The sequence below is a fragment of the Protopterus annectens genome, chromosome 10.part0 (assembly GCF_019279795.1).
Source record: "Protopterus annectens isolate FY-2018-M chromosome 10.part0, PAN1.0, whole genome shotgun sequence".
Taxonomy (NCBI): domain Eukaryota; kingdom Metazoa; phylum Chordata; order Ceratodontiformes; family Protopteridae; genus Protopterus; species Protopterus annectens.
In genome coordinates this window covers 37,478,997-37,501,184 of record NC_056744.1, presented here as the reverse complement: position 1 = coordinate 37,501,184, position 22,188 = coordinate 37,478,997, and the positions used below count along the sequence as shown (strand labels likewise).

General features: G+C 38.4%; 1 protein-coding gene across 1 annotated transcript in view; it reads left to right on the top strand.

Annotated features, from left to right (window-relative positions):
* Positions 1-22,188, top strand: part of EME1 (essential meiotic structure-specific endonuclease 1) — a 258,388-nt gene that overhangs the window by 208,757 nt on the left and 27,443 nt on the right. Inside the window, exon 8 of the mRNA XM_044084995.1 lies at positions 18,132-18,318. Within this exon, the coding sequence (XP_043940930.1) occupies positions 18,132-18,318 (187 nt within the window). The remainder of the gene's footprint in view (positions 1-18,131; positions 18,319-22,188) is intronic.

The following is a 22,188-nucleotide window of genomic DNA, read 5'->3' as shown; positions in this document are numbered from 1 at the left end:
CCTCTGGTAAGAGATCCCCCTCCTCCTTGAGACCTTAATTTGGTCCTAACTTCCTTAATTCTGCCCCCTTTTGAACCAGCGGCATCCTGCTCCATTAAGTTTTTATCTTTGAAGACACTCTTTCTGGTAGCTATTACTTCAGCCAGACGTGTCTCCGAACTTCAGGCGCTATGTGTTCGTCCTCCATACTTGATTTTTCATAAGGAGAGGGTTGCTCTGAGGACTAATCCTTCTTTTCTTCCTAAAGTCTGCTCAGAAAATAATTTATACCAATCTATAGACCTTCCTGTGTTTTTCCCTAATCACACCAACAAGGCAGAGTACAAATCACACCAATTGGACGTATATAGACAATTGCGTTTTTACCTGCACAGAACTAAAAAAATAAGGAAGTTGGACCAGCTATTCCTTTCTTATGCCTTAGGCAAACAAGGTCTCCCAGTTTCCAAGGTGACCTTATCCAGGTGGTTGTCTCACACTATTTCATTTATCAGTTAAGGAACAAAGAGTTGCCTATCAAACCGAAAGGTCATTCTACTAGGGCCTTGGCCACCTCTGTAGCCTTCCAGTTTAGGTTGCCCATGGGTTCTGTCTGTGCAGCCGCTACGTGGGCAAATCCTCATACCTTTATTTCTCATTACAAGTTGGATATGGTCTCCAGGAGTAGAGCTTATTTTGGTTCCACTGTTCTGAAGAGTCTGTTCCAATGAGTCACCCAGGATATTAGGTGCTAGGGACGCTGTCCCAACCAGCAAGAACGAAAGTGAGATAGACAACTTAACATAAAGAAGTTATGTACCTACCATAACGTTCCATGTTAGTTGTCTTCATCTTGCCTTCTTTCTTGCTTCCCACCCTCCGTCTCCCTGTCCTATTGGACCGAGAGGAGTTCTTATTTCACTGGCTGGGTGTTCTCTGCTTTGTTTCCTCTACTGACTTAGAGAATATGGCAGGTATAGTCAACCTATTTGTTTTGGACTGGTTTTTCTCTTGCTATGTCTGGAGTTAGCTATTTCAAACGAGATCTGGGTAGCTATTGCTAGGCATCATGGGATAAGGGGTAGCCTCGAGACCGTAAACAGCTCTCGAGCTATTGAAGATGGCCGAGTCGGAGCCGAGGATCGGCTCCGATCCCAACCAGCAAGAAAGAAGGCGAGATGAAGGCAACTAACATGGAACGTTATGGTAGGTACATAACTTCTTTTTTAGGACAAACTGTGAGTCTGCAAAGCTAGAGTTCTGAAAGAACATTAATTAACTAATATATTGGGCATTCTAGAGTGCCCTAAATCTTCTAAATAGCTAGCTGTTTTCATAGAACTTCTAACTTGCTGACACTAGAGGCTGATAATAAGGCTTCACTCGAGTACGTTTCTTTGCCTGCAAACAAGAACAAAGAGATTGCTACCAGAGTTAGTTTACTTTGGAAAAGGGCACATAGCAAAGTACTGCACAGTTAATGACAGCAATACCGGCCCTTAAAAACTGTTATCCTTATCCAATAAGTTGTAAAAGAAGGAATTCCTATGGAATATTATAATGTTAAACTTTTATCCACTACAACTGTAGAGAAAGCTTTTTGCCAGTATACTGCTACTAAACATGTGAAGGCATGGAAAAGAGATGCAATGGTTGGTTGTTGGACTTAAGGAGATGACTGCATTAGTTAAATCCCAATATGTTTGTTGCATAAAACAGGTAGAAAACAAAACATTGAATGATGTTTGTGCAGGGAGACAAATGGGAGTACTATATAACAGAGGTAGAAAATGCAAATCCTTTTAGGCGAAGTGTTACACTCAGTGGCTTTATTCCCTAACTTAAGATATGGTACTATAATTGACAAAGATTTTCACCAATAGCGTTAATGCCTAACTTAAGATATAATTAACCAAGATTTTCACCAGTTGAAAGAGGTATGGAAATATAATGTGGGGGGGGTTAACTAGACATGTTACCAAAAATACATAATTCCAGTAAAGAAAAGGATGTATGACTAGAAGGCACTAAAGGAACTAAGATTTGGCTATAGATGAAAGGATTAGATAAATTCGATACCAAAATTCATCCATTGGCTGTGTACAACACATGGCTGACAAGACCCCCAACTTAGTAAAGGATTCTTGGGAATTTTTGGGTTTAATAAAAAAAAAGAGTTATGGGCAGAGAATATAATTTTTTAAACCATAGATGTTAAGGATTTGTTCACCAGTATTCCCAAGGGGGAGGGTCTCATGTTGTTTTAACAGGTGTTATTTCAGGAATCCGAACTGGAACATGGCATGGCTACACTGGTCTGTGAGATGATGAGCATTGTCTTAGATAACAATTTCTTATGGTTTGAGGGAGAGTACTATCAACAGAGCAGGGGTGTAGCCATGGGGGCAGTGTGTTCACCTGTGTATGCTAACTTGGTTCTTCTGGGTTGGGCGAATCAGTATGTATTAAATTGTCTTTTTTGGGGGTAATGTCAAATTGGATGTATGTTATTTGGACAACATTTTTATCCTCTGGGAGGGTAGTGAATCTGCGATCCCCAGGTTTATACAGTACTTGAATTCCAGTATGGATTTTTTGGATTTTACATATCAGTATGATACCAAAGGTATAAACTACTTGGATACTTATATTTCGAAAGGAACTGATGCTTTTAGGTCAAAAATATATAGAAAGGGCACTTTTTGCAGTGCATATTTGCATTTTCAAAGTAACCACCCCATGGAACAAAAGAGAAGTATTGTTAAGGGTCAGGCCATCAGAGTGGTCTGCATGACTTCACATTTGGAGGATTTGGGCCCCAAGTTAGAAAAGGTTTCCAGCATGTTCCAAGATAGGGAATACCCCAAATATTTAGTAGAATAAATTTTGAATGAAGTATATGTGAAATGGGGTGTTTTTTATAAACCACCACTGGGGGTGGGCTTCGCTACAAGTGTGAACCATTCCAGGGATGGTCTTCAGACCAAAAAGTTTGAAAAAAACGTGTGTATTGCAGTATAATTGGAATACCAGTAGTATAAAGAAAGTGATGTAATCTAACTGGAATATTTTTAGGACTATTGGGGAAATTTTCAATAAAGTGGGAGAAAAAAACAGTGTTCATTAACAGGATGGGTCTAAACCTGAAAAAACTTTTTTGAAATGAAAATAGATAGTATTGATGTGGTGGGTGTAGGCATTAGACCATGTGGGTTGTGCGCACAATGCCCATACATTAGCAAGCAGAGTAGTATGGTTTTGAACAATAACTTAAAAATTTAAATTACATTTAAGAAGGGAAATTGTAATACCACTGGATTAGTTTACATGGCAGTATGTGTGTTATGTACTCACTATTATGTGGGAAAAACAGAATGTATGTTAAAAAACAAAGTGTATGAGCACAACAATGATATTAAAAAATCCATAAATTATCCAGTGCTTTGTATAAGCATTCCCTCACTTGTACAGGTTTTGTGAAATTTGTGTTTGGAATATTGGACATTGTCAAAATGAACCCAAGGGGTGGGGATTGGAAGAATTTATTAGAGAAAAGAGAAACTCAGCGGCAGCTTAAGTTAGCTGCAATGTGTGTATGTATATATATATATATATATATATATATATATATATATATATATATATATATATATATATATACAGTTTTAAACATGACATATTTATGTATGTGAATTTATATTACATTACTTTAAGTAGGTAGAATTTATATGTCTAATATGTGAATTTTAGTTTGGTTTTTGAATGTATTCAAAATTTTATGACATGCTTTCTTTCATGTTATGTATAAAACTTTTTGGAATTAATGAGGTTCCGTTATGATGTCATTAATTGAAAGTATTTAAATTGTTCTTTTTTTAGTAGGAAGTTATATTCTGATGAAGTCTCTTACAGGAGATGAAAGCGCTTAATACTAATAAATTACTGGATTTTTATTCTTTTTTCCTGAGTGCATTTTCTGCAAGGATTGTATTTCAGCTATTTTAGTGACATTTGTATGGTTTTTATTTGGTGTGGTGTTCGTTGGTGGTTGGATACCAAATCTTGCCAAAAGTCTCCAGTTGTTAATAAAAGAAGTTGTGGAGACTGATAGGGAAGGATGTATAAGTAATAACAGACTAAAGGAAATTCATATAAAATGGGTATAAAAACTGAGGTAGAGATAACTAATTCTTATATTGAAGAGAAAGAAGAGCTTTAATGGAGTCTTAGTCTTCTTGCTTTACCAAGCAAGAAGGGTAAGGTAAGATAATTACTGAACAGAGAGAAGAAAATTGCCAGAACGCCTGATAGAAGTTATTTTCATAAGTTCACCTTTGTAGAGGATGAACTAACTGAAGGTAAAAAATATATACCTGTATACAATGGAAGCCTTATTCTCCTCTTCACACATCAGAGTACTGAGGAAAATAATGCTCCCTTGGATAACTTTTAAATAAGTAATGTCAGTTTCCAGAGGGCGCATTGGGAAGGCAGTACATTAAATAGACTTGTAGAGAATATAGAAAGAGTAGGTGTGGAAATGAACAAAACAGCCCTGTTTCATATCCATATTTTGAACTAAGTAACAACCTGCTTTATAGTAGCCTAAAATAAAGACTAAATTCTAAGTCAGTTATTTCTAAAGCCTTTTAGAATACTTGTGATAAAATTAGCACATATTTGCATTTTAGATGTTCATTTAGAAATGGGTAAGACGAGACTAAGTAAACTTTTAGCTAGATTTCACTGATCCAGTGTTATGAAGGACAAATACATTTTTTGTGTAGCTTCCCTGGAATGTCAAAGAGCTACCTGATTCAATGTTTAAAGGCTCTTTGATATCATTACCTTTTGTTGAAGTCTGATTTGAGAGAGTAACAATGGACAGTGTAGATCCACTTCTAAAACTGGGTAAGGGCTATCACTACGTCTTGGTAATCGCTAGCTGTGCAGCAGCATTTTCTGATGTCATCCTTATTAATCGGAGTTAATGCACAGTCTGTAGCAAAATGACTAGTACTGCTTTTTCTAAAGTAAGAATTCCTGATGGCCAAGTTACATTTATGTGTAGAGTTATGCATGAACTCTGTCATTTATTTTAAAGTGAAACAGCTACAGAAATTTTAAACTACTACTATAGCAAAACAAACATGACGGGAAGAAAACACTGTATTTAGAAAGTGTGATGTCTTTCAGATCTACAGGACAGGTTTAAGAACTACAGACATATGGAAACAGCACAGGAGACGCAACAGAGAATATAAATAAAAATGCTCATCTGACAGAATTCAATCCCAAAGACAAAGTACTTGTCTAAGTATATGCTGCTAAAAACAAGTTCCTTACAAAGTGACTACAACCTTTTGGAACTGTAGAAAAATGAGTGAAGTGAGTTATAAGGTGGTAAAACCAGGGAAAAGGAAACCGGAACTGTTATGCTACATAAATGTTCTAAAACCTTGGAGAGAAACTGAAGTTTGACAATAAGGATAAGACCACTATAGCATGTTCTGAAGTCATAGAAAATAAGACACTGTCTCCAAACCCGGAAGTAAAGGAATTTGTACTTGGGAATAAAGACTCATTTTCAGAGTTGCCTTCCAGAACCAGTTTTATAAAGCACAATTAAAAACTTTGGACGGAGAGAGAGAGTAAATTTGAAATTGTATGAAATACCACACTCCCAATGCCAAGCAGTTAAGAAAGATATGCAGAAAATGTTCAAACTGGGATAATCGATGAATCCTAAAGTGAGTGGAGTACTCACTGTACTAGTCTTCATGCCTGATTGGTCTATAATGTTTTGCAGTGAGTTGAGAAAATTGAATCACACATCTAAATGTGATCCATATTTCATGCCTTGAGTGGACAAATTGATTGAAAAAACTGGGCAAACATAGATTTCTATCCATTTTCAGCCTAATCAAAGATTATAGTCAAATTCCAAAAACCCTAGACATTAAGCAAACAAACGACGTTCTAATCACCAGATTAACTGTTCCATTACAGAGCCCTGTGTTTTGTTCTCCATGGAGTACTGGAAATATTCCAGAGGCTAATGGACAAAATTTAACTGATATGCAGCATACTATTCTTGATGATGATATAATATGTTCTTAATTCTGGGAAAGCAATCTCCCTAAAGTTCAAGCTATTTTGGTTCACTGCACTTGTCGATGCAGTGGTTAGCATCGTCACCTCACAGGAAGAGCTTCTCTGGTTCGATTCTCAGCTGGAGTGCCTTCTGTGCGGAGTCTGCTTGCCCTCCCTGTGTTTGCCTGGGTTTCCTCTGGGTGCTGTGGTTTCCTCCCATATTCCAAAGACATGCTTCTGGAGAGTTTCTCCCCGGGCCTCCGCTGAAAATGGGCTCTGTCCCAGTCGGACTTTCCTGATAAACAAATGTGAAATAAATAAATAAAATCAAGCTGGGTTGATTGCTATCCAAGCTGAATACAAATTAGGCATGACAGAAGCTCTTATTGAACCAATACAGTAGGCCAAAAGGGATAGCGAAACCATAGGCTGAGAAAACTGAAACAGTGCAAAACAACTGCCACACACCAACCACTAAGAAATGGGTCAAGGCTTTTTTAGGCTGGCTAGCTGCTATAGTAAATTTATTCACAATTCTGTTACCAAATGCTTACCCCTTGACTGATCTGACCAAGGGTAAAGCTCCACTGAAGGTTAAATGGAAGGTTGAAGCAAGAACACTTCTTCAGGCAACTAAATGATCTGCTGTATTCAGAACCAATACTAATGACTCCAGACTTTTCTTTGCAATTCTGTGTGCACGCAGATGCCTCTGAGGTAGGTATAGGTTGCAGTCTTCTCAGACTGTGGATGGAGATGAGCTTCTGTTGTATAAGTGGAAAACTCTGCAATGCTAAGAGATGTTATAGAGCTATGTATATATAGAGAGAATACCTTCTCATAAAATGGACCATTAACACATTATAGTGTTATTTATTTGCTGAGGAATTTGTTTTAGTCGCTGACCATGCTCCTGTGCACTGTCTCTTTTGTCTGAAAGAGTGCAACGCAACCCAAAATTTTCTAGATGGCCTTTTACTCTCCAGCCTTATAATTTCAGAATGATAAAATATAATCCAGGCTGAAGCCAATTGAATGAGGATGAGCTGTCTCAGGCTTGCGTATCATAAACTATAGCAGAAGTTCAAGGAGATAGCTGTCCCCAGAGTGAAAATAGCAGACTGTCTTCACTTCCTTGTTATGAAAAAAATTAAAAAACAAATAACTCTAAAACTTAGTGTTACGAAAGGAGATACTGCCAGCCCAGCTGTCTGAAATTTTGTAAATAATTATATGTCATTTGCGAATATCAACATGATTCATATGCTTGTGTTACAAATGTATTAGAACTGTATGTCATATAAGATGGTTTGTGCAGACTTGTGCTGAAGAGATGTTTTGTAAAGTACTGAACTTAGAGGTGTGACCACAGTGTACCCTACTGGATTAGAACAGAAATGTATATACACTATTGTAACTGTTTAGATGTATATATTTTAAAAATGGAAACTGAAACACAGGAAGTTAATTTTAGAAAAAAATAGCTAAAAATGTAAATTACTTTGAGAGCCAGAGACAGGCTGTCTATACTAGGGAGCTCTCTGTGTTATTTTGAAAGAGAAATAATTACTAGGTGTGAGAGTTTTGAGTGTTTTATTGTTTTATGACTTCCAGGATCTGCCTTAGATCTAAGAAGGGCTTTTGTTTATGTATTTTCACAGGTAGATGCTAAATGCTGTTGTTTTTGAGCCTGGGAACTGAAGTCAGATGACAAGAAATGATGTTATCCTGCAAGTATCCCAGCAGTAATATTTGGGATATTAATTTAAGAACTCTCTGAGAGAGAGAGACAATGAACATTTTGTATTTTGTCTTTGACCTGACAAGAAGACCCATTCACCACATCTGCCAGCTTGCTCTGTATGCTCTGTAAGTAAGTCTGGGGAACAGTATATTTTTTTTAGATATAGTCAGGAATATGGTGAAGTATAGTTTAGATGTTTTCTGTATTTATTTGAGACTGTCCTGCAATGTTGTTTTAAATATTTCTTGTGCTTTTGAACTCTGATGCAACTGTGATTATTTACTGAGTATTTTCTTGTTCTTTTATTATTTATTATTAAATGTATTTAAACCTTTCATTGTGGCTGATATTTGTGAGACATATTTAAGTACTTGCATATTTATTTGGTGACACTGTGGGCCACTCCTAATAATCTTGCTCTTGGTCAAACTACCATTTGGGTTAATAGTATCATTACACAGTAAGATTGGACACCCTTTGTTAAGGGCCTTAAAGTAACTAATAGGGACATGGCTGGTGAGAGTGATAACTACCTTATAGTCTCGGCAAAAGGGGGCATAGCTAGTAAACCTGCGCCAGCCTTTCCAAAGTGTGTGTTTGTATATAAATCAAACCTCAAAGAGTGTGTGTCAACTACTTGGGCAGAGACAAGAAGCAATGGTTGAACAGAGAGGGTGCTGGAGGTCTTGGCTTGGCCAGTCAGCTGAGACCTCATCTATAGCTATGCCAGTGGGGACTCTTACTGGGGATCTGGAGACAGAGGAAACCAGCTCTGGACTGACTGTGGTCTGTGTGCCCTTAAGGGAAATTGCACTTGATGCAGAGAGCTGCAGCTGGTAATACTGTGTGTGTACTTGTCATCCTCCCAATGTACATCCCCCACTGGTGCTAGTGGTGAGGTTGAGGTTCCTTGATTACTGGGCCAGTGTTGGGGTGTCACACTTAGAATTATAAGCAACAGTGATAAACAGTCCAAAACTTCAGATGTAAATTATTTTTCTATAAAACCCTGAAGAAATAACTCAAAGTTTAGTTACTATATACATATGTGTGTGCATATGTAGCTGTTTATGCCTTTATTTATGCACATTTGAGTACATATCATATTCTGATTTTTTTTCCATATTCCTAGAGTTCAGCAGGATGGCCAACACTATTGTTGACAGTTCCCCTCACTAGTGGTGAACCTCTTTATTTATAATTAGCTGTATATTAATACATGACATTTATTGGATGGATATGCTGTCAGGTATTAGTCATAACAAGAGTAGCACTTATTTTTTTGTTTCAGTAGAGCTGGATGGACACAGGACTGCTTGTTTATCCTATTACTTCCCGAATTATACCTATTGGCTTGCTGTCTTTATTTTTGTACAATACGTTCCACAGATTTCCAAGCTATAAGAATTGTTCTCAATCTAGGGTTCCTTCTTTTAGTCTTGTCACAGCGTCTAAATACTTCCTCCTCCCAAGGTAATTGACCGCTAGCCTTGTCGGCTCTCATATTAAAGGCTAAGCAAAACAGAATCCGGTCTTTTCAGTATAGTTGTGAACATTTTCATCAAGGGTAAGCTCACCTGACAGTTTTTCTCTTGCATTCTCTCACTCAAGGTCCAGGTTCTTCTTCTTCCATCCACCCTCACTACATTCGGGGTCTCTCCACTCCTCTACCCTACCCCCATTCCCACCCACCCCCACTTTCATTACATTTATACTTACTGTAACTCCTCCCCTTCCTATTGGAAATCCAGTAAAAAACCCTCATAGTAACTCCTCCTTCTCCTCCTTGACAACCAGTAAAAAGCCCACATAACACTAACAATCCTCCCCTGCTCCACCCCCTAGATTCCTCAGCACACCAGAAACATCAATTACTTTCCTATTTTCCTATATAGTACTAATCCAACACCTATCTATTATTTCTATATCTTCTCACTACATATGTCCAACACCAAATGGCTCACTATCCTCTTAATCACCCTCACCACTGCTCTCTTCATTTTATCCAATGCTACATCCTCCCACACCCTCTTACATATACTACCTCCAAAATCTTCAACCCTAACTACTGATATAATAAGAGAAATAGCTACTCTAACATCTCATCCTCCTCATTGGTATGCAGTACCCTGCATCTAACCAAAGTAAAACTCTCCCCCACTAATACTAAATTTAAGTTGGCTCTGTACTTCTTACTTAGATCCCCTTTAAGAATCCAGCAAATATATACAGTACTACATAATCTCCTAGAATTATCTCAGTGTGGAGATATTCTTTCCAACCCTGGTCCCAACAACCTACCATCATCCACCCAACCTCCCACAAATCTATAACAACAATAAATGCACATAGTATCTGTAACAAAATTACTAAATTCCAAGCCTGGCTATCTCAATACACCCCAGATATTGTGGCAGTAAAAGCTACTTAGTTAAAACCACATATATCAGACACTGAAGTTCTCCCACCAGGTTGCAGTATCCATCGCAACAATAGACTCCACAAAAAAGGAGGGGCCGTAGCATTAATTTATCATGACTCCTTTATAATTACAGTCTGTCAGAAACCAGTTCCTACTTTTGGCAACATTGAATTACTATTTACATCCCTTCACTGGTAATAAATAATTATGTATTGCCGTACTGTATATCCCCAGGACAGAATATATCCCTATCTTGGGAAAACCACAGTATTTCTTATGAAACTATCATTCTTGGTGACACAAACATTAATTGGCAAAACTTCATCTCCAACTCCCCTACAAATAGTATTAACCTGCACAGTTTTACACAGCTTATTACAAGTCTTACACGTGCTCCAACTACCCAAACAGAATCAACCGTAGACTGGATCCTAGTTACTCACCCTCATAAATACTGGAACAGTGCTACCCTCCCTAACCCCTTAAGTGACCACCTGCCAGCATTTACCCATACAACCCACATTCAAATTCCCAGAACACACTCCTAGAGAACATCCAGAAACCTTGCCAACTTCATTCTGTATGTCTACATTTCTCATCCATTTATTTTGTATAGTAATTTTGTATAGTTAATATGCCTGCATGTTTGCAATTAAGATGTGTATATCACCAGTCTGTCTATTCATATTGAAAAGGTCTTTGTTACATTTTAATTGTATGGCATTCCTCACTATGCAAGATAGCAAGGCTGTTCCTTCCCATTCTGTTATTATGCAGTGTGGCACACCCTTCATATCATATGAGAAACTATTATCGAAAAAGATTTTTGTAGTCAGGCAGCCCATTCCTTTGGAAAGGAGATTCCCTTTATCCCTTTTCTCTTCAACATCTGAAATGGTGAGGTGCAGCAGTGTAAAAATACTAGAGAAACACCTTTGTTCTTCCTCTTTTTTTCCTTGATTGTTTTGTTGATTACTTCAGATCCCATATGGGGAATGCACCTGGAACCTAAAGATGCAAGGCTTGAGGCCTGTTCCTCATCCCAAAGTGACTACAGATCTAAAGGAAAAAGGTTAAATGTGGAGATGTCTTTGAAGGTATTCACAAATAATTTGCATTTGGGGGATTCGTCAGAATGTTTCAGACAATACCACTAGTATATTTTTCTGTGGACTGGAGTTGGGACTCCTGTATGCATTTCTTCCCATCTCTCTAGTTCACAGTGTTCTTATCAAAGTGTTGAAAGAGGGAGGAGGGGCTTGTATGGTTTGGATGGATTTGTTTCTAGTTAGCATCATTTAACTTTCATTGAGGATCCCATACATAAGACACCACTGCTTAGCTCTAAAACAACTGGACTGAACTGCAACAAACCCTAACCTTCTCAATTATTCACTGCATACAACTTAATCTACAAATCAGATAAATGCCTCAGAAATCAGCAACATCATTCATCACTGTTTTACATATAGAACCCTTTGCTCCACGGACATACACCTATTACTAGTCGCATCATGTAATAATTATTCAGGTGACTTTCTCTACTCCCTTATGTATCTAGAATCTGGGACTCCATCCCACTCACCCTAAAACAAGCCTATAACATCATGACATTAAACAGCTTAAACAACATCTGGTGGAAACATGGCCAAGTTTGTGTCATTTACCAGGGTAATACTTCAACTCCTAAATACCCACTAAACTTGTTCTAAATACTATAAATATCCAACCACACTTAATAATTCTTCTTGATGTTATTTAATCTATCCTGTTCTGGCCATCTACCCTTTTCCTATGAATCCTCTCCAGCTACCTCTCCCATACCTTTTCTCTAAACCCCGCCATTAAACTATTTCTCCCATACTCTTCATCAGACTTACTCACTATGTTCTTCTGGCTTTCAACTGAAAGTATCTGTCTCTGTTTACTGCGTTCCTACTGTACTTCACAATCTACTGCTTGTCACCACTCTTCTGTACATTTAAACTACTCTTTGTATAGCTCTTACCCCACCTACAGCAGCCAAATCATTCATCTGTGAATACTGTGTATAAGCCTAAACCTAGAACCCAGTGTTAATAAGTACTGTAGTTGCTCTCCTTTTCATTGCTCACCCTTCTCACTCTTGTTGCTGATTTAATGTCTATAGCCATATCTGACATGAAAACAGAAAATAATACATGTATGTACTGCAATAGCTTACTGCTGTTAACGTTCCAGGTATTTTTACTTATTTTCTCTTTTGATTTAATAGTTAGGGTTACATATTCATTGGTAAAACATGCACTTTTTGTCTTCTAACCATTAATTGATAGTTTTGTATTGTTTTTATTAGTCTTGTACTCTTCTTTCTTACTGTACCCGTTTTGTGAACTTAATGTTTTTTTGTATGTAGCTTTTCTCCCCGGGCCCACCTTGAAAAGGGGCCTTATGCCTAGTTGGAATATCCCAGTAAACAATTGCTAGTAAGTAGTAAATAACACACAAATAAATAATCTTTTTAATCCTAATAGTGCTGACATCTCTGATATTATATATATTTTTAATAAATCCAGAAAAGCAACCGCTAGGAAATCTTGCTTATTATGATGTAAAGGATTCTGCTGTTTGTTTGTGCCAGGTTAGCATTTTTCTCCATTACAAATAAAATTTCTGCTTTATTTTTCTCATCTTTTCTGACAAAAGTTGGATTACTTCTTGGTGATGTTTCACTGTTTGACTCTGTTTTCCAAGAGATCCTCTGCTATTATTTTTATCTCTGGCAGAACTGTCCTTGTTTTTTTCTCCACCTTAGTTTTCCCAAGGAGGAATGTGATTCTTTTTGGGATTTGATTTTTGTTTTGGATGCGTTTACTGAACAATATTTGAAACAGTTGATTCATTTCCTTTAAAATTTCTATGCTGGAAAACAGCGTTGCTGGTGGGTTTCTGTTTAGCTAGGAGAGTTTCTAAGCTACGGGTTCTTATTGCTTGCAAACCTTGTACATTTCACTCTAAAAGCAGGGTTTTCACTTTCCTTTGATTCATCTTTTTGTCTAAGTTTACATTGGATATTGCTATGAATCAAAAGATTCAGTTGTTTTCCTGTTACCCACACATTGAGTATGCGTGAGTGAGAAGATCTTGCACATTATGGACCCACATAGATAGATACAGGTGCAAATTTGTAATACAAAACTTTCAAAAAGTATGAACAACTTTTTTTGTTTCTTTAGCTCAAAATAGGCTTAGTACACTAGATTCTATAAAGATACTGCTGTTACTTTTTTTTGAGACAGGTCAAAAATCATTCTATGGGAGCTGCTCAGATTTTAGCAGCTTTAAGGAAGTTTGTACAGCTGATATTTATGAAGCTTTGACTTGGTCTTCTATCCACATTTCATTAGACATTTAAGTTGGATCTCCATTCTAAGGCTAGAAAAGGTTTTGCTACCACAGTTGCAAAGGGTAGGCTAGCAGGTACTTTCTCCTCATTGTGCCATTCATAACCTGTGAATCTTCCCAGTGCTAACAACTTCCCAGAAAGGAAGTGAGTACTATAGTACATCCTGGCTGCATAGTGTAGTGGAATAGAGCCCTGAGTATGATCCCAAAGACTTGTGTTTGAGTATCGCCATAGGTGCTTGAGTAGCTGGGCAGGGATTGAGTGCGAGTAGCGTGTACCTTGCCCATCCCAAGTGGAGGGTAATGGCCCAATCTGCTGTACTGTCTGATTCCTCTGAAGAGGGGACAATGGCGTGTAGCATTTGGACTGGAGATGCATGCCAAGCTGCCGTGTCAGTAATCCTCCGCACCCTTCTACCCGGAGAAGGTGTGAATGGAATCACTTGCATCATGCTGTAGAAGGGAAGAATTGCATGGCTGCTGATTTTAATGCCTGCATAGGTCAGACTTCAAGGGGTGACGTATTAGGGCTACATGAAAACCCCAGATAGGTGCCTAAATTGTGTCCCTTCTTGGTTGACTGCCATTCCTGGTGAAGGGGGAAACAAATGGGCCAAGTGCTTGAATGGGGGGGGTGGCCAATGGTCAGCAGGCTGTGGAGAAGAAACAAGAGTTAGTAGGGCATATAGAATATTGCATGATTGTGATTAGAGAAGGTTAGACAAGATTGGGAAAGGAGATAGGAAAGGCAGTTTGCAAAGGAACAATGCGATTTGTGTATGGAAGTATTTGAATAGTTGTAATCCAAATAGACCCCGGAGGATTGTTTCTCTGGTAGATAGCAAGTGTTGGAGGTGTGATGAGGATAACTGGCAACATGTTTTGGTGATGTAATGAGTTAGCAGTTTTTAAAAATTCCCTTCTGAGTACTTTGACAGAGATGTTGGGTGGAACAAATGATTGTAGATAATGAAAATATTCTTTTAAATTGAGATACATGGCCTGACCTGCCTAGACGTGGTAAGATATTACGTTTTAGTTTTACTGGCTAACAAAAAAGCAATTATTCGAAAATTAAATAAAAATCTATTCCTAGTGCGGATGAAGCACTGGATATTGTAAAGTAGATAAATTAAGAGGGAAGGAGCAAATTTCATAGAAATAAATGGAATTTGTGAAAAGTGCATGCAGAATAGTATTTAGAAGGGGGTTAAGGAATGCAGAAATTCTGCATCTACTATATTAGAGTGAAAGAAAATTGTTAAAACGGTAAAACATATATAATATTAACTGTAGTCACAGATACAAATGGTAGAATTACATTTGGTAGAAATAATAATCAAAATCACTTAGTAGAAAATTAATGTGGTAAAATCTTATTTGGTCTAAAACTAGACCAAATGCTGGGTATTTCTACTACAGCTTTAAAATATACCTTTCCAAAACACACAAGGGAGAAAAATATTACAAGGATTTTTTGCACGGGGTAAGCTCCTCTACACCCCTCTATATGGGAGGTAAGCCCCCCCCAACTTACCAACTCCATGGTTGCACTAACTGAGAGAAGGGAAAAATCTTCCAAAACAATGGAATCACTTCCAGTACACACTTATTGCGCTAGCAGTGATTTCCCACAGAAAGCAATGATCCCAGATCCTTATACTAGCATTATGTACTGACTGTAGCCATTACAAATAATGACATTGCTAAAGTCATAAATCACAGAGAAGAAAAAGGTCAGAAACAACAGTACACATTATGCAAAAATCAGTTAACTAATTTCTCAAAACTCAGCCTGAAAAAAACATTGCGTGCATGAGACTAAATATGATTCTACTAGATAAATTGTCTATCACATGTGCTTTCTATTAATATTTTCTACCTAATGTGATTTTTTTTCAGCTGATAGTTCTACCAAACATATTGTAACTGTGTGTGTGTGATATATTTATTTTATTTATGTATCTTTGACCAGGAAAGTACAACTAAGCAAAGCCCAGTTTTAGCAGAGGCCATTGGGGAAAAGTTCCAAGCGATATATATTTAAGATACTCATGACAAAACAAATTGTGTACAGAGGTATAATACATAGTTATTAAGACACCTAGATACAAACATATAATTAGTCTGTATTGACATTGTGCAAAGGTAAAACAAGTATTTCTTTTCTGACATTGTACAGTGACATTGTAAGTGATATTAAAATATAATATATGTTGCATGAACAATAACAATGGAAACTTGTTATAGTTTGTTTTCTTTTCCATTAATGGTTGTAAACCCATGTACAGCTTAATCATAATGATTTAATAAAGATGTTAAAATAATACTTACTTGCTGCCCATCAGTAGTGTATAAAGTTAGACATGACTTTGATCCAGGTTTAATTAGTAGCTTTTATACTGCATGGACCTTGGGAGGGATGGCAGTGAGTGGCTAATGCCAGCTAACCCATCTTAGGAGGAGGGGGAAGTATACCACTGTACCATTGACCTCAACTGCAAAACTAAGGTACTGAAGGGATTAGTCTTTGGGTGGGTGATTTGTGCCACATATAAGCTAGGAAGTGGTTGGGGAGTAGGTTAAGATCTATCACAAGGAAGAACCTTAGTTAGGGTTGTGTAGGAAAGGAGCAGACCGTCACATGAATGACGGCCTGTGTGTCCAATGGCCCCCAAATGAAATGTAGGCACATAAAAAATGCAAAGTGCTGACAAGTAAAAAAAAAAAAAAAAAAAAAAAGACCCAAACTGCAGGAGAAGAACAAAACTCTAGCATTGCTCTTCACGTTTAAATTTGGGGGGGGGGGGCACCTGCACCCCCATTTTTGTGGGGCAAGCCTCCTACACCCCTGAAGTTATACATAAAAACTGCAAGATCGCCATACCTTGGTGAAAAAGAAATATTACGAGAAATAACCACCTAAGACTTAGTGTATGTTAAGTCCATTTTTTCATCCTTGCTCTAGCAGGTCCTGACATTTGGAATGGTTACTGTGCCCAGCTCTTGCATTGGTCAGGCAACAAATGTGCTAATTGGCTCTCAACCTGGTTAGTGAACAAATGGGTTTTTAGTGCTTTCACCTTAACTGGGTAACAAAAGTCCTGCTCTCACCTAGGTTGGAGGAATAAATGGGTCAATGTGGTGCTGGGGTAGATGCTTGAAGGCAGAGGGTGAGGACAAAATATTGTACAAAGCTTGTATTTACAATAACTGTAAATGGTTGATTTTCTTTCTGTGTTTTCATTGTTAGAGCCCTCCCTCTTGCTGTCTGTTTTGCTTTATATTTTTATCTGATTTCTTTTTGCACTTTTATTGCGATGTGTTCTAACATAAGTGATTGGAGAGTATGTTGTATGGGTATTGACATGATTTACAGTTTGACTCACCTTTTGTTAGAAGGAGGTAAGGAGTGGAGATTAATGTTTATTGTTGAAAACAGTGTGAAAATCTGGGTAATATCATTCCACTTGAAATGTGGTAGGCTTTCATTAATCAGGACTGCTGTTTTTCAGATAGTCTTTTGCCTGCTAAAGATGTGTTTATAGGTGAGAAGTTACTACAGTCACACTACAGAACTAGTACCAGACTTTGAGTTGTTCAGTATGCACAATCCTTTTTTTTTTATTTTTTTTTATTTTTGGCAGTGTATCACAGTTTATTTTTACACTTTTGGAGAGAGTTTATAACTTATGCCTAGTGCTCTCTGTTACTATGCTGTAGTGGTTCTCTCTCTCTCGTAGCTTCTATATAATGAAAGGCAGCATAAAATCTGCTACTGTTTAAAAGACTGAGATAAGAGAGTAGACTTCAAGGATTAAAACCAAAGGTGGTATATTACTGATGAGATGTTAAACCAAGGTTCCGTCTACCTGAGTAATTGGTAACTCAGTTGGATGTAAAAGGTCCTATAGCACTTATCAAAAAAAAAAAGTAAGGGAAGTTCCCTGGTGCACTGCCCAATTTTCCCCTACTCTGCATGAATTGTCTCTGAAAAGAGGGCACTGGTTTAGTTGGAATAACCTGGTCAACAGACAGTAAATAAATAAAACTCCATCTACTGTTATCGTTTTAGATTTTTGATGCTGATCATGTTAAATGAAACCCAGATTGCAGACTTTTTAAATTGTATGGTATTTTGAGGCAAGAGAGCAGTGAGGCTATTAGAGCTGCTACTTCAGTTAGCTTATGGGCTAAGGTGATTCTTTTTGTGGAGTTTGCATGTTCTGAGTTTGCACATGTTTACACTAAGGTCTCCAGTTTCTCCACAGATTCCTTAAGTGCTGAATTGATTAAGTGTGTGTGTGTTCCTTGTAAAGAAGTTGCACGTCATCCAGGAGTGGTTCTTAACTTCTGTCCTTTCCTTCTTGGAAAAGGCTCTTTCCAGCTTTGATCCTGAACTGGATAAAGCAAGTTAGAAAAAAAATGGATGGATTGTGTTTTAAAAATGTAAGGCATTTTTGCATACAAAATGATTTTAACATTCAATATTTGGATTTTTCTCCTTAGGAGAGAACGTGATAAAACAGGCTTTTCATTTTACTTAGACAATGACTCATCAGGCACAAAGGTAGATCGAGCTGGGAAAGGACTCCTTCAGGTCTGGAAGAGACAGATACAGCAGTTTAACAGAGTAAGCCCAGAAATTGCTAATGCCATTGCATCAGTGTATGCCTCTCCACGACTTCTCATAAAGGTAGGAAGTTATTCTTGTGGATTCCTTTAAAGACTACTCTTTGTCATGTTTTACTTCTCTCTCCCTTTTTTTGTCTTGTATTACAGGGATGCAGCTGTATTATGTATCTGTGGGTTCATTATTTTATTATTTGCATCTAGTCTTTTGTGCTTGGTTTGTGTTTTATGTTAGCCAATCCTTACATACTTGCCAAGCTATTATGGGCTGTTTTCTTCCTTTAGTTTAAAATTGAATTTGTTGAAAACATGTTCCTGTCCTGAATCCTTCCTAAAATAACTGCATTACCCTTCTGTATGCACACTCCTCAGTCTCCAGACATAGTTATGCTAACATTTGAATACCATGAATGCATGCACATCTGTTACTGCATTACACATTTCATTTCTTTGCAAATTCTTGTACGAAAAATAAAACAAATTATCTTACATCTCCAGTGTGAAAACATGTGCTATTAAATTGCTAAACACCAAGTTAGTTTTAAAATAGCTCCAGGACACACACGTATCTTTAAGCTTTCTTTTTTCCATGAAGTAATTTGGGAAGCATACACTAGTGTTTCTCAGTAGAGACATGAGTGGGCCTTTTAAGATAACAAGTCCGTTTCTGAATGTAGTCAACATTTATTATGCAAGCAGTTTGCCTGGAAGGAGCTATGTTAGAGAAATAATCAGTACAATTACTATAAATGTAATTAAGCAGGGAGGCATTGCTTAATATTAGGATCTTATTGACTCTGTTTTGTCTAGCATAACCTTGTTATTGAAAGATGCAGAAATATCACCCCTCCACGCCACTCAACCAGGCACACGCACACAGACAGACCCCCCACACACACACACACACACACACACACACACACACACACACACACACACACACAGGTTTAAGGGAAGGGTAGACTGTCTCTATCTTCCAAATTGTGCATCTGGTGAAAAATTTGTTGTGCAAGTAAAACATATTTGTGCCAGTTAGTGGTAGAAAATATCTTATATTATCTCATCTGCACACTTCAAATCATGGGATGTTAGCCACTAGGTGGGTCCGTTTGGACAACTTGTCGCTTTACCAAGTGCTGGAGCGTCTTCTTTACTCCAGTCATGTGCAATCCCCTAAGTCCCCTCAGATCTCATTTTGCACCTCAGCAACTGTCATTAACATTCCGATAGGTTTTCACTTACAATCTGTATTTTTGGCTTCTTTAGCCATTTTACTGGTAACTAATTTTTCTCTTGGTATTCCTTCTCCTTCCTCATTGAGGATGTTTAGCAATTTATCAAAAAAAAACACACATTTAATTCTCCTCTCTGCTCCCTTGACTAGGTACAGAGGTCTAGTTGCTTCACTGAACTTTAGCGTCTTTAGAGAGATAGATTTACAGTTTATATTTTTGTCAGTTCTTGATTTGGTTTAGTGTCAGTTTGTTCACTGCTGATTTTCTTGAGAGTTGCCTTCAGCAGTAATGGACAAGGACAACCTAAAGGGTCACCTCTGTGGTTATAAAATCCCACTCCAGAATGTATCTAACCTCTGTACAGTATGCCTGGGATTGGAGCATCTACAGGCCATCTGAGACATTTGCAAAGACTTCGGCCTGTGAGCTCTGCAAGTACAGAAAAATAAACTTGTCTTAAAGGGTTTACTCTCTGTCTTCTTTCATGAACCTGTTTAAAGACAAACACCAGAGCAAGTAAAAAGAAGAAGAGGAAGAAAAAATACTGAAAGATAAAGACAAGGAATAGAAAGAGAAAGCCAGAAGGCCACCAGCTTCAACGTTCTCTATCCACCAAAGTTCCTCGAATGGGCCATTTACAGGTGGCTTCTACCCTGGCTATTTTGGTGGCATCCTTGTCTCTGATGCAGAGACCTTCTTTCATTGGGATCATAGTCATTACAGCTTGCTCAAAAAGGATAGTGAGTACCTGATCTTCTGAAAGAGAGCTTTATAGGTTCCTCCCTTCTCATCCCCCCCCCCCCCCACACACACACACACACTTCTTCCTTTAGTCTGTGCAGAGCTCCTGTGATTTTGGCTGGAAGAAGATGAAGAGAGCTTTTCTAAAGACTTGTTTTGAAAATGATGTCATCCCATCCCCCTCTGTATCTAGAATGGATTGGATTGGTGCTGCATGTCCCTCAGGCAAGCTCCTTCCCCAGTACATGTCTCAGTACCAGAGTTTTTGGAGCTGTTGTCCTTCCTGAAGATTCCAACTTTGGTGCTGGCTGGCTTGGATCCGTTGGTACTGGTACTGACTGTGATTTTTCCAACTCTCAACTCTGATGGCACTGGAATTGGAGTCTTAACACAAGACCTTTGACACCAGATCTTTGGCATTATCTTCGGCGCCAGCTCATTCAGTAACCTTTTCTGTACTGGAGTCCTCAGCATTTGAGGTGTTGGTTCTGATCCCTGTTTTGGAGCCATTTGGTCTGTTTGCATCAATACCACCATCCTTGGTAACTTTGGTTCCCACTTCTTTGGGGACAGATATTGTTCCAGCTAAGCGATTTCTGATACTGATGAAGTTGGCATCAGTTTTTGAGTTCATCAGGAGGATGATAGACTACTTCTTTACATAAATCTGGGATGCTTCAGTGAGTTTAGCCCTACCCTTGAGCACCCTTCAGTTTGTGGCGTTTACTTCTCACCACCACTCTTCCCAGGGAAGGAGCAGACCTGAAGGTCTTACTCAACCTCCCATAAGGTTCATCCCGAGTTTCCCGGTAATTTGGATGATCTCCCCACCAAGGGAGCATATGTGCAAAAAGGACTTGTTGAATCCGTGGAGTCCCATATCCCTGACCTTGATGAAAAAGAAGGGCCCCCACAGTCCTCTCCCAAGAATCTACATTTAGCAGAATTTGGGGATTAATGTAGCAGTAGGTTTCTAGTGATATGTTATCTAATCCACATAACACGTTTCCAAAGAAGCATTGTGAAAACCTGCCCTGGACTCTTTGTGGAAACCTGCCTCGTCTGAAAATCCGAGACAGCTCGTATCTTAGGTGACAGCTTTGCTAACCATATCCAGCCCCTCCATGAGGTTAATACATAACAGCCAACTTGAGCGGTTAGATTAGCAGGAACTAGCATTACCATGAGGTACCATGCCTGACTGTCACTCAATGATTTTGCAGACACCCTCAAGGCTTCCTTTGTAATTCTCCCTTCAATGGGTCCTCACTATTATGTCCCAAGGTTAAGGAAATATTTCTGAAGGGAAAACAGGAAGACTAGAAATTGTCTGCCTTGGGAGTCCACCTTGAGACTTTCCAAACATTCTTCTTCAGGAATCAGAGTCTAAAACACACTGGTCTAGGAATTCCCAGGCATCCCACTTATGACTTTTCCTCAGACAAGGGCAACCGAGACAGAGGAGGCCCTTTTAACAGATGCCACCCCAGGAGCAGAGGAGGTCCACAGAAATACGGTATTCAGGGGTCCTTTCTCTGGGAAGTAACCTCAGCATCCCTAGAAGGGTGCCAGTTATCTATTCAACCAGATGCATGGAGGTCCATCACGCAGGACAACTGGGTGAAGAGCATAATATCCAGAGGATATGTCACTGCATTCTCTTCAACCCCAAAAATGCACCACTGCCCTTCCAGGCATACCATCCTAATACAAAAAGACAGTGACAGATTTTCAGTCTCCTACAAAAATGAGCCTTCCAGGAAGTCTCACCAGGCCAGAGGATCTCATCTATTACAGATTATTTTACTTATAAAAAGTCAAAGGATCTTAGGCCTATTCTAGAACAAAATGGCTTAAATCACAGTGTAAAGAAGTCACAGTTCTAGATGGTCGCTGAGCAAGTTGTTCTCCCTTCCCAACAAGAGAATGACTGTATATGCTCCATAAATCTTCAGGAT